This window comes from Montipora capricornis, chromosome 3 (assembly GCF_036669925.1).
Source record: "Montipora capricornis isolate CH-2021 chromosome 3, ASM3666992v2, whole genome shotgun sequence".
Lineage (NCBI taxonomy): Eukaryota > Metazoa > Cnidaria > Anthozoa > Scleractinia > Acroporidae > Montipora > Montipora capricornis.
In genome coordinates this window covers 64,490,912-64,503,411 of record NC_090885.1, presented here as the reverse complement: position 1 = coordinate 64,503,411, position 12,500 = coordinate 64,490,912, and the positions used below count along the sequence as shown (strand labels likewise).

General features: G+C 38.7%; 1 protein-coding gene across 1 annotated transcript in view; it reads right to left on the bottom strand.

Annotated features, from left to right (window-relative positions):
* Nucleotides 1-12,500, bottom strand: part of LOC138040716 (uncharacterized) — a 101,338-nt gene that overhangs the window by 10,975 nt on the left and 77,863 nt on the right. Inside the window, 1 exon segment of the mRNA XM_068886391.1 lies at nucleotides 10,939-11,922. Within this exon segment, the coding sequence (XP_068742492.1) occupies nucleotides 10,939-11,922 (984 nt within the window).

Genomic DNA, 12,500 nt, shown 5'->3' with positions numbered 1-12,500 from the left:
ATTATATATTTGTTCTAATTTGTTTTACAAATAAACACTTTGCACGAGAGCGGGGATCGACATAAAGGTCCGGCAAACTGATCTCCATCAACAAGCCGGTCATCTCCTAGTGATCTTTGAGAACCTTAGAGCTAAACTCAGAATACCTGAGAAAAACTGATCCGACTTGTAGCAATCTGAGCTGTTCTTAGAACTACTGTTATTGTCAGTATGGGCATGCGACGAAGTCAAAATGGGGAAATTGTTTCAGCAATAAAGACTTGTCGCTGATATGCATTCTGTTTATTTGGTGGCAATGGAATTTAGAGGATGCTTCAAGGGGAAATTCTGGTTTTCTGTCTTACTTTTGTTTTACTTAGAGGCCATTTATTTGCCAGTATTGAAAAGTTTGGTTCACATTTATGTAATGTAACAAATTAATCATCTGTGGCCGTACAAAGATCAATTTGTATCGCTTTTACATTCCTGAGTTAATTCGACTCGCAAATGACGTACAAACAACCCAAGTCCAGGAATTGTTGATCCAACTAAAACTATTGCCGCACCATACAGTCAAGGTAATGTCGAGGTATTTGGTACGGCAAATGCAGGCACACAACATGTGGCAATGTCTCTGTCGGCACTTGTTTAAAATTTCAGGAATCCAATAACCTCTTCAGCTGACTTGGTTCAAATTATAAACATTGGGAATAACATGTATTCAGCTTTGTCACAATCATGCAAACAGGGACTCCTATTTTTGACAGATTTGCCTGTTATGGTTATAACTTGAGCTACATTAATCAGTTGACATACAGTGATAGTTATAGTGGTTTGCTAAATAGTGCACTTCCTCTAATTGCAGACTTTCCTTATGTTATATTATTATTCTTTGCTCATGGATAACTATTATGCATATATTTTAACAGTTGAACTTTGCAGAGTAGCAATATACTGTCTGCCTAATGTGAGGTGTAAAACTTTTGATTCTCATGGCAGAGATTTATTAGGTATGGGACCCATTTGCAACATGTACTTCAATTGAAATAGATTCATTAATGAATTTGGACAGTACAACATTTTCAGAATATATGTGCACAAACATCTGTTAGTTATGAGATCAAAATGTGTTAACATTATTAAAATGTAAAGCAACAGTGGAAGCATTGTTCATTCATTATATGTTCGAAACCAAAAATTTTAGACCCTAGGAGCACTTAAATGATGTTTATCTTTGTTCTTGCAAAGAATGTTCTGCTGTGTCATTTTATTCTATTTGTTTTTCCACCTCAAAGTCTTGTAACTATTGCACCTCTCAAACAGTTAATAGTATCATTGAGAATGGAAGAGCAATTTATCAGAAATGTTACTCCAGCAAAATATGTTTTTATTTCTGATTTTCTAAAGAAATTAGACGTAGGCCGCTGGCCATGTAAAAGTTATTCATAGAGCAAGATGTCAGGAAAATTTATCTTGTAATGTTGTTCCCAGTAAACAACAGCTTAAAACTGCCATTTTGGATAATAAGGAAAACAGCACAGGCTTTTTGATGTGAATTTCTAGCTACTGCATTAATTGTGTTTTCCAGTGGTATGCAAAGCAAAAGATGAGTTACCACGTTTTTGTATGTAATAGTTCTGAACCAAAAAATGTAAGAAAAGTATTTTCTATTGTAGATTCTGTTATTGATCTCTTTTATTCTATTAGTCAAAATAAATTTAATATTGTTTTGAAACGAAGTATGAGGTTGCATTTCTAAGATGTTTATGTGCACTATCAAATATAGAAAGGAAACAAATAATAAGAAAGCATAAATCTACTTCAGAAATTGCAGCAAACTGGAAGAAAGAGAAGAGAAATTTACAGCCCAATGGACGCAGAGAAAAAATAAGAACTTCCTTCAAATTGTTTTGAAAAGTACAGGTCTATGGACCCATCCAAAAATACAGACTCGTTCAAGTAAAGATGAAAAGTATAGGTCAATGAACTGACACGATAAAGAGCAACTTCTCTCAAATAGATTCTTGCAACACCTATATACCTTTGTGGTGTCCAATAAAGTTATTATTATTATTAAACTGTCAACAAAAGAACAAATAACCTGGCAGTGCATGAGTATAGGCTACCTAGAGCCTCTTGTTCTATGAGTTATTGGACAAGGAAACTAAGGAGTCACCCATCCCAAACTATTTTCTTGTGTGATAGGGATTTTGTTTCCCTACCCTAAACACTTTTTTACTGAAGACTGAACACTTGATCTGCCTGCGCGTATCTCACATGACTCTTTAGTTTCCTTGTCCAATAACTCATAGAATTACAATCAAACTTCAACTTAAGGTAAGTCTCGTTTAATTTTTAAATTTTGAGATAAAATCTCTACTCTTATTTTCTCTAGCCTTGTCGATGTTGTAACTGAGCATTTCTGTGTACGTGACAATATTTTGACACGGAATAAGAGTACTCAAGGCCTTCCTTTAAAATCTGGATCTGGGCCAGTACAAACCTAGTTTTGTTCTATGCTCCGTTTTTTAAAACTTGTTTCATATCTAGTCCGCGGCCAGTCCGCGTTTTGTAGCCGGCCCGCAGTCCTCATTTTATACCTGGTCCTCATTTTATACCTGGTCCGCAGTCCGCAGTCCGCAGTCCGCAGTCCGCAGTCCTTATTTTATACTGACCGCCTATTTTCATTCTTCCGATTATACGATTGTCACGCTTTGCGTCCTACAAAACACAACCCCTAATAACGGAAACAACACAAGACCACAGTAAAACTCAATTATTACTCGAACGAGTTGCGCCAGAACGAACACAACGCGTTCTAAAAGAGTTGCGCCCGATCAATATGTCCGGCTGCCAGATATCTGGACACGGCCATGATCATTTCCGAAGGAAGAAGCAGGCAAACAAAGATTTAACAATACAACACCTTCGAAGAGACCGATCTCTCACTTAAAATGCAGTAACAAACTTTCTTACCTTTTGTTAGATAGCTTTCGCTCACAACAGCTCGGACCTTTAGTTCACTCCTTCTCTTCGCAAAAAGCTTCGCAATGGTCATGCCATTCTGACCAGCGGACTTGAGAGAAGGGAGAGGACGTCATGTTTGCAACTCTGTCCATGAGGAAAGACGTATACTTGTGAGGGGACGCAAGAGAGCAATACAATTTTGCTTGATTAAGTCGTCTTGTGTTTCGGATTTGCATTTATCTCGATTCAATTTAATTTCTTTATTCACGCTATTCTCAGTATTTACAGTAACAAATATCTAATTTAGAAAGAAGCAGATATCGCGCTAGGGAAAAATATGTTACCCTCTTGGGGGTGGGGGGGGGGGGGTGGGGAGGAGGGGACTCAATATATCCCTGGGTGGGGAGGTGCGGCGCGGCCACTCATACCCTAACCCTGTTTAAGACAAATATCGCTGATTTTCCTACTCTGTTTAAGACAGAATTTCGATTTTTGTTACTCTATTTAAGACATTTAACCCAGTTTAACACCCCAGGGTTATCCTCAAAGAAATTGATCGCTGTTGCTATTGTACGGACGGTGTACAAAGTCATGACTTTTTACAGACGGGTCTCAGCGTTTGACACCATCGAGTGAAAATGATCATGGCATGAGGCTGAAATTTCCCTTGCTTTTGAAATACAAAATTACAACATTAAGAAACGATTTAAAATACAATTTGATGCTAAACTTTGACGCTAATGCACCTATCAACGGCCATCATCTAGAGGGGCCCCGGTCAAGGGAGGGGACTTTGCAAAGGGCTCAGCCAAATATTTCAATTTCCCTCTGATAGATGGGGCCCCAGAGCAAGCAAAGTCAAGAAATTGCCCCTCCTAGAGAGGTATAAGACTATCATAATTAACAAATGAAGAGGCCTCGCATGTGACCTGTTCTGTTGTAAAGCACGCAGGAAGCGGAAAGAGCACGAAAGAAACGTAGGGGAAACGCGAGATGTAGTCCGCGAGTGTATTCCCTATTTCTCGAAAGACATCACAGGTAAGGCTTCTTTATTTGTTTTATGATAAAGAATTTCTTAATTGCCGCACGCATTCGGCTAAACTATTTGCAAATTTTGTTAATCCTACGAGTGGCATCAGCTGTGCATCTGTACTGTCATAAAGCACGATGTTTTAACCATTCAGAGTGAACGTTATATCGAAACAGTTCGTATCAGCAGAAGCAAGATGGAAAAGGATTAACATAACAATTCCCAACGAGACGACCCAAGGCTCTAGGAAACTCTATGTAGGAGAACATGCGCCATAGGGTTCTTATGACCAAAAATTGGCGATGTGAACCTTACGGCGTCTGCTCAGTTCTCGTGTTAACATGAATGCACCAAGACGCTTTTGATTGTTCTTCACGAAGACCAATTGGAAGACACTTTACTACACTTTGTTTCAGGGTTCCCCAGAGTTCTTCTCTTCCTCAGTCAAGAGAAGCTTTGGTGGTCGAGATTGGCCATGTTGCCGAAACAAACCACAAGGAGTTGGATGAGCCCGCATTCTTGTGTTTGGCGGCTACAATTCCATGCATGCAAACAACTTGAAATGACTCAGAGTTTCTCTTTACTAAGTACTTCGATGTTACCCTGGTGCGTGGTGTTAGAGAACAAAACCTCCCTGATTTTTCCCAACCCCCAGGTAAGATTCTCGTTCAAATCTCCCTATAAGACCCTATAACGAATGTAATTAGCCCGGGGTCCCCCCACTTTCCCCAGGGAATGGCTGATGAACTTGTAGTCTTGGAGGTCGACGAGCGCAGTCATAGTATCGTGAAGACAAGATTTCTGCTCGTAAAAGGATGTATAACAGCCAACAGAGAAGAACTAGCAAGTGGGATGGGATACTTCCACTTTCACAGCTTCGGGAACTACATTGTTCAGAACCCAATTTGTTATAGGAACATCAAGAACGGTTTTACGTTTAATTCGGCCATTTGTTTATACTGGTACCTAAAATACTAACTGTATTTTTCACATACGGTTATTCCAGATTTGGCTTATAAACTTCTTGGCCAATTTAATTGCAAGAATGGCAAAAAAGTCACGGTAGTAGTATATTAACAACAAATGTAACTTTCAACGGTAAACAAAAATAATACACTAATCATCCATTAATTGCGGTTCTAAGTATGCAACAACTACTCCTTATATTGTATGGTAGCTTTTTTCGTCTGATAGGAATTGGGATTACCAGATTTTACGGGACTGTCGAAACTGAGGAAGTTGATTGACTATATTTGGTCGACTGCTAATTCCAAAAGTGTTTTTGTTGTAAGGAATCATGATCTGATGTCGTGGGAAATGGATTTCTCAGGTCAGAGACTTTGGCATTAGTCTACTGATAGGAATGAACGGAGCCGGTATGGCGATGACTTTTCTCAGTTCTCGAGCGAAAAAACAAATCTTAATTCGATCGTTCCGTTCTCACATGATGGAAATCACAAGGTATAGCGCAAACATTGCAGTCCGTTTTCAACTGAACACATCTCTGTTTACAAAAATTAAAATTAAAAGATATCTCGTTAGAATGAAGAAACCAAACGCTGAAAAAAAAAAAAAGCTCAGTCTTGGTCTTGCTTCCCCTGTGAAACGCTAGGCACATCACTGTGCATTTCTAAGCACACCCACAAAAAACCGTTAGTACTAGCAGGAATGCAAAACGAAAGCTTGGGATATATGGCATCTCATATGGCACCTTTTTACCTTTTAATTTAATCATAAACAAGATAACTTTAACCACAATCAGTCATTGCCATTTTAAAGCAATTTAAACAAAGTTTCTTGACATTAAAAGACACCAAGGCGCCTCAACTTGACGACTCCTCAAATGTCATGTGATGTTCGTAGTGCACAAGAAGAAGCTCCTTGCTGCTCAACTCCTCCTGGCAAAGCCAACAGATGTGTTTTTCAGCCTGGTTTGAATGATGTTCTCGTCTGGTGCAGCGATGATGGATTTCAACTTCAAGTTCTTTTGTACTTGCAGAACTTTCTTGTGCTATTTCAAGTTTTCGGAGACTTTTTTTCTGTTGCTATCGCCTCGTGGATCCACAGCTACTTTGACAATGTTATGACGAAATTCATGATCAATAACAGGACAGACGCATGAAAAACTGACATCAATTTGTTATATTTATAGTGGAAGTGCAGTTTGCTATCAAGTTAGTTCACAGGCACCCCACTTTTAATAATTGAAAGAAACATGATTTTAAGACCCCCAAGTGGCAGGAGGCAACCAGTTGGCTATTTACAAAGCGTGGTAGAGTTGAATCCGGGACAACTGGAAACAAATTCAAACAAGAGCCATGAGCCCATCTGGAGCCTACAACTCTACTGTGTTCTTGCAACGGCGTTTTCACAAGTAAGGTTATTTTTAGATTGAATTTCCCGCGAATTAGACTCCCACAGGAGCCCGATGACCAATTACAAGAAATTAAGCTGTCGTCATAGGGTCACCGAACAGGAACTGCCTTTGTTTTTTTGACCTAATTCGCGGGAAGGGCTAGTCTAAAAATAAACCTACTTGTGAAAACGCCGTTTCACAGACGCTGTATGGATGTTGCACGCTCCAGATGGGCTCCTGCAAGAGCCTAGAACATGATTTGAACCCCAGGGCAACCGCATGCTAAAACCAACGCCCTAATCACTGGACCACGCCACCTCCCATATTACAACCTGCAACCTGCAATCTACGACCTGCAAATAACATCAACCGTAAAGGAAAGTTGTAGACTGCTTTGGATTAATTCTATCGGTTAATTCTATTAAACCTACCTTGGAATAAAATCCAAAAACACAAGTAGTTGTTAAAGCTTTCAGGCAATTTTGATTGACTTTACCATCAAGGACTGGGGAACTAGCCTTGCATTTTATTGCAAAATAATTCTTGTTATCTCCTATTTGATATTCATACTGGTTACCCATTTTGGTGCTCGCACTATTTTTTAAAAAAATTGTTTAATTGACACAAATATACAATGACAAGAATAACATGAAGTACCCATTTAACAAATTTGACGAAATTCATTGTCAATAACAGGACAGACGCATGAAAAACTGACATCAATTTGTTTTTTACAGTAACAAAAAGGCAGAGGGGTTAAAATAAAGTCAAAGCACGAGAAGAACGCAAGACAAAAATGCAAGAAAATTCAATTTTATTCAATCTGACGCAACTAAATTCATGAAGTTGCCTCGCTCCCTTATTGGCTAATGAAAAAAGAAAAGACACTTTATATTGGTTAAAAAGTGACCTTGCATAATTTTATTATTCACAAAATGTTGCATAAATTAAACTCTTCGAAACGCATAAATTATAAATTTACGTGTCTGTTCGCTTATTGACCATAAAAATTAGCCAATGAGCACGCGAGAATTTTGCAGTCATTGTAAAAAATGCTGTTTACAGACGCAAGATTACAATCTGCAGATTACATCTCTTCTCTGAGTGTTATTGCGTGTTACAATGCTACCAGAAGAGAAAGAGAAAGAGAACAGAGAAAGAAAGTCCTTGGAAAGCCCACTCTCGAAAAAACATTCTTAGGGGATTTTTTAGCAGTAGCGATCTCTTTTAGAATGATGAGTCTTTCATGCAGCCGCAAAAGGAAAGTCCGGAAACAAAGCTCATCTTCCCGCCCATGCACCAGCACAAAAAATATAATATTTTGAAGCAAGAATTCAGTGATTTAGTGTCTGCCCATCAGTCGACCTAACGTGGCAACCGTATAAGAGTTTACTTGAATTTAACAAGATCTGTTTTCGTGTTTTTTCATACCATCAAGACTAAGGCTATGAGAGACTAAGAGGTGGTCTAATATTTGCTTCCTGCTTTTGCAAAGGGTGGAGCGATCACTGTTTTTTATGCCATCTCGGTATAAGCTCGCTCGAGTGGGTAATATGTTCTGTAAAATCTTGTACTGAAACATTTGAAGCTTTACTTCTTGGATGCCAGCACTTTTTGCATTCCACCTGGTAACACCTTAAACTATATTGGTCTAACTGAAGTTTCATTCTTTTAACATTTTCTTACTTTATACCGAAAGTAGTAATTTCATTTTAAAGTGGTTAATCATTTCCTTTTAAGATACCAGTTGCACACAGGTAATGCAATCCTCTTAAAGAAATGTTTGTAAATAGTCAACACTTCAACTCCTATCAGTACTAGTGGGTGGCTCTTGCATGTGACTCTATCTAGTCTCAGCCTCGTCTGTGTTCAAAGGGAGACCAACATGTCACTGGTACGAGTCTGCAAGTCACAATGTGGAAATTGAGGTGATATTGCATGAAACAAACAAAATGAATTTGAAGCGCGGGTTATAGACGAAGGGGTGAAGTGATCCTCACTCTCATCTTGACAATTTTAAGCAATTTTCTCTCATAGACACCCACATTTGACGCCCAGTCAAGGAATCGAACCCAGGCCACATTAGTGGGAGGCGAGTGCTCTCACCACTGCGCCATCCCTGCACCGCAGAGTAAAACTTGTAGATGATTTAACTCTGTTTGACCCCAGACGATTTTACTCCTCAGTGGGGGTCGCCACGGGGGTGAAAAGGTCAATAAATGGCATAGCTCCTACTAACCTCCAACAACTCAGTGGTAAAGCATCCGAATTACACGTAATAATCGGAAGTTCGAAGGTTTCACTCTTGCAATGGAGCACTCGGATATTCCCCGAGCATCTATCGAAGTAATTAAAGTGCATGCACCACAGACTTGTGAAGGCATTTTAAGACATTCACAAGTGTATAACAACTCGAAAGTAGTCAACCTGGGTAACTGATCAGGTACTTCAACTATGACTTTGATTACGTCATAAAAATACCGAAAGAGCAGAAAAAAGACCGATGTCTTCCCCGTGTACCCAAATTCAATGACTTTTTTGACTGTGACAAGAAAATCTTTGTGATACTTGTCTTTTCGATACGCAACTGCTGGGATTTTTTGTGAGGACCGCAGCCATTCTCGCCTAGTACTCTGCACGCTTGTTGAAGAAACTCCACTGAAAAATTTATTTTACTTTACCACCGTGACGGTTTTATTCACTTACCCAAAATCAAACTAGTGTACTGATATATTGGTAGAACAAGGCTGTGAGCTTTACGGACATGAATTTGAGATGTTGCCAAATGACGTTTCCGTCTATGACTCCCTTTGGTACCTAAGGAATCTTTGCTTTAATTACAAATTCTTTATAATCTTGTCTTTTCTATTAATGAACAAAAACAACAACAAGATTTATATGCTAACATTTACGTCTCTATGACTTATTTTGGATTTCATAATCCTAAAGAAAGGTTCGTAAAGTGAAGTTCATATGGTGGCAATGCACACTTGACCTTAGAAACAGAATGTGACTGCCTGGAAATTTGCCAAAGTAAGGAAACAAGTTTTTCCTCCAGGAACACTTCAATTTGGTGGTTAAGATGCATTTGCGGAAAATGGTTTAAGTTTGGAACGACTTAAGAAAGGTGATATGCTTAGTGGTCCCGAGGTCGTTAGTATTTCCCGTTGATTCCTCTCGGGAACCATCGACGGTGTCACAATCACAAAACATTAGCTCACTGGAAAATAACGGTTCCTTCGGATCGATTTGACTTATAAGATAAAGATCGGGGGTAGTTTGTGAATAGCCACTTTTCTGGAAAAGAATTTCTCATCTCTTTAGGATAGGACTTGCCAATTGTTTTCCCATAAACCACATAAATTGTGCGTTACGTTGCTATGTAGCCGAGCATTGCTGCCGGGGATTTTAAGGACGGTGCCTACTAATTAAAGATATTTTGGCCCCGGTGTGTGATTATGCAGGAAATGTAGATCTTAACAAGTGTTATTGAAATCCAAAAACAAAATTGGGGGTAACCACGCATTTTTCAAACATAATTCATGAATAATATTTATAAAAACCTTTAAAATACAAAGCAATGTATGGCGTTTTTTCAAATTGAAGCTTAATTATCTCTCAAAAATGCATGGTTACCCCCAATATTCTTTTTGGATACCAAGAGTACTTACTAAGATCTATTTTCTCCGGATAGTTTTAAACCGCGCAAAAATATCCCTGTATTAGTAAGCATCACCGATAGGAAATCCAAGTATCTCGAGATTGGCAAAACGTATGCGTATTAACAATAGTAGGCACCGTCCTTAAGCTGCCTGGGGTTAAAGAGGCCCGTTGGTTACAAAAAGTCGTTGTTTCTAGGTGAACCTTTAAAATATTATTTTAAAAACACATAAAAGGGAATTTACATAATAGCTTGAACTGGTATAACCCCCCCCCCCCCCCAACAAAAAAAAAGAAAAATGTGTTTAGATATTTAAACAATGGTCTAATTTTCAACGCACCTTAGAAAAGGCTGAACGCATATGGCGGCGAAGTAACGTCCAACGAAACCTAACAACGAGGAAATGGAACGCTTTTTCAATTTACAAACGAAGAAGTGAAACTTTCTTAAACAAAAGTCATTAAAAAGCCACCCAACTACTTTAAGTTGATGGCTCCTCAAACGTCATATGATTTTGATAGTGTGCAAGAAGAAGCTCCTCGTTGCACAACTCCTCTTGGCAAAGCCAACAGCTGTAATTTTCACCCTGGTTTGAACTATGTTCCTGTCGAGTGCAGGGGCGATGGATCTCTACTTCGTGTTCACTTGCACTTGCAGAACGTCCTAGTGCTTTTTCATGTTTCCTGACACTTTTTTTGTTGCGAAAAAAGTTTCCTTTTGGCTTACGTATGTAACGCTTCTCTCTAGCATGGACTCTTTCGTGTTTCCTCAAATCTCCTGCATGGCTAAAACACATGCCACATTGTTTGCATTTATAAGGCTTCTCTCCAGTATGGACTATTTCATGTCTACTTAAATGTTCTGCTTGGCGAAAGCACTTGCCACGTTGTTTACATTCAGAAGATTTTTCTCCAGAATGCACTCTTTCATGTCTTCTTAAATTACTTGCGACGCTAAAGCACTTGCCACATTGTTTGCATTTATAAGGTTTCTCTCCAGTATGGACTCTTTCATGTATCTTTAAATGTCCTGATTGGTTAAAACACTTGCCACATTGTTTGCATTTATAAGGTTTCTCTCCAGTATGGACTCTTTCATGTGTCTTTAAATGTCCTGCGTCGCTAAAACATTTGCCACATTGTTTGCATTTGTAAGGCTTCTCTCCAGTATGGACTCTTTCGTGTCTCCTCAAATCTCCTGCTTGGCTAAAACACTTGCCACATTGCTTGCATTTATAAGGTTTCTCTCCAGTATGGACTAATTCATGTCTCTTTAAATGTCCTACGTAGCTAAAACATTTACCACATTGTTCGCATTTATAAGGCTTCTCTCCAGTATGGACTCTTTCATGTGTCCTTAAATTTCCTGCTTTGCTAAAGCACTTGCCACATTGTTTGCATTTATATGGTTTCTCTCCAGTATGGACTCTTTCATGTATCTTTAAATGTCCTGATTGGTTAAAACACTTGCCACATTGTTTGCATTTATAAGGTTTCTCTCCAGTATGGACTCTTTCATGTATCTTTAAGCTTCCTGCTTCGCTAAAACACTTACCACATTGTTTGCATTCATAAGGTTTCTCTCCAGTATGGACTCTTTCATGTGTCTTTAAATGTCCTGCGTCGCTAAAACATTTGCCACATTGTCTGCATTTGTAAGGCTTCTCTCCAGTGTGGACTCTTTCGTGTCTCCTGAAATCTCCTGCTTGGCTAAAACACTTGCCACATTGTTTGCATTCATAAGGTTTCTCTCCAGTATGGACTCTTTCTTGTGTCTTTAAATGTCCTGCTCGCCTAAAACACTTGCCACATTGTTTGCTTTCATAAGGTTTCTCTCCAGTATGGTCTCTATCGTGTGTCTTTAAATTTCCTGCTTTGCTAAAACAGTTATCACATTGTTTGCATTTATAAGGCTTCTCTCCAGTATTTACTCTTTCATGTGTCCTTAAATTCCCTGCTTCGGTAAAACACTTGCCACATTCTTTGCATTCGTTATGCTTCTCTCCAGTATGGACTTGTTCATCTCTCAAAAGACTTTGTTCCTCGTTGAGACAGCTTCTTTTCTGTATACACCAAGTACCCTTGTTGACACAACGGCAGTTTCTTGTCTTAACTGATCTTGACATCATTAACAGATTGTGATTTCACTTAAGACTAAATGCAAAAGAAAAAGAAGTTATTTCTATCAACAACTTCCAACAGACACTTCAGTCAAAGTCAAGTCATTAATCATCTTTTAACTTACAAAAAACGATTTAGTGTATTAATTTGTTAATAGAAGTTAATGACTTTATATATATTGTACACATCAATCACGTGTCATATGGTATTCATCGTGGTATCATTTCGTTCAGTTTCCCGCTCAGTTGCTGATTTGTACCTTTCCGTCCGTTTTTTCCTAGGCAGATGTATTTGTCCGAAATGGAAATTATATGTATCTGCCCAGCGATGGCCCACAACCATAGTCATATCGTCATCATCGCATTCATTAATAGGAAGTTAATAAAA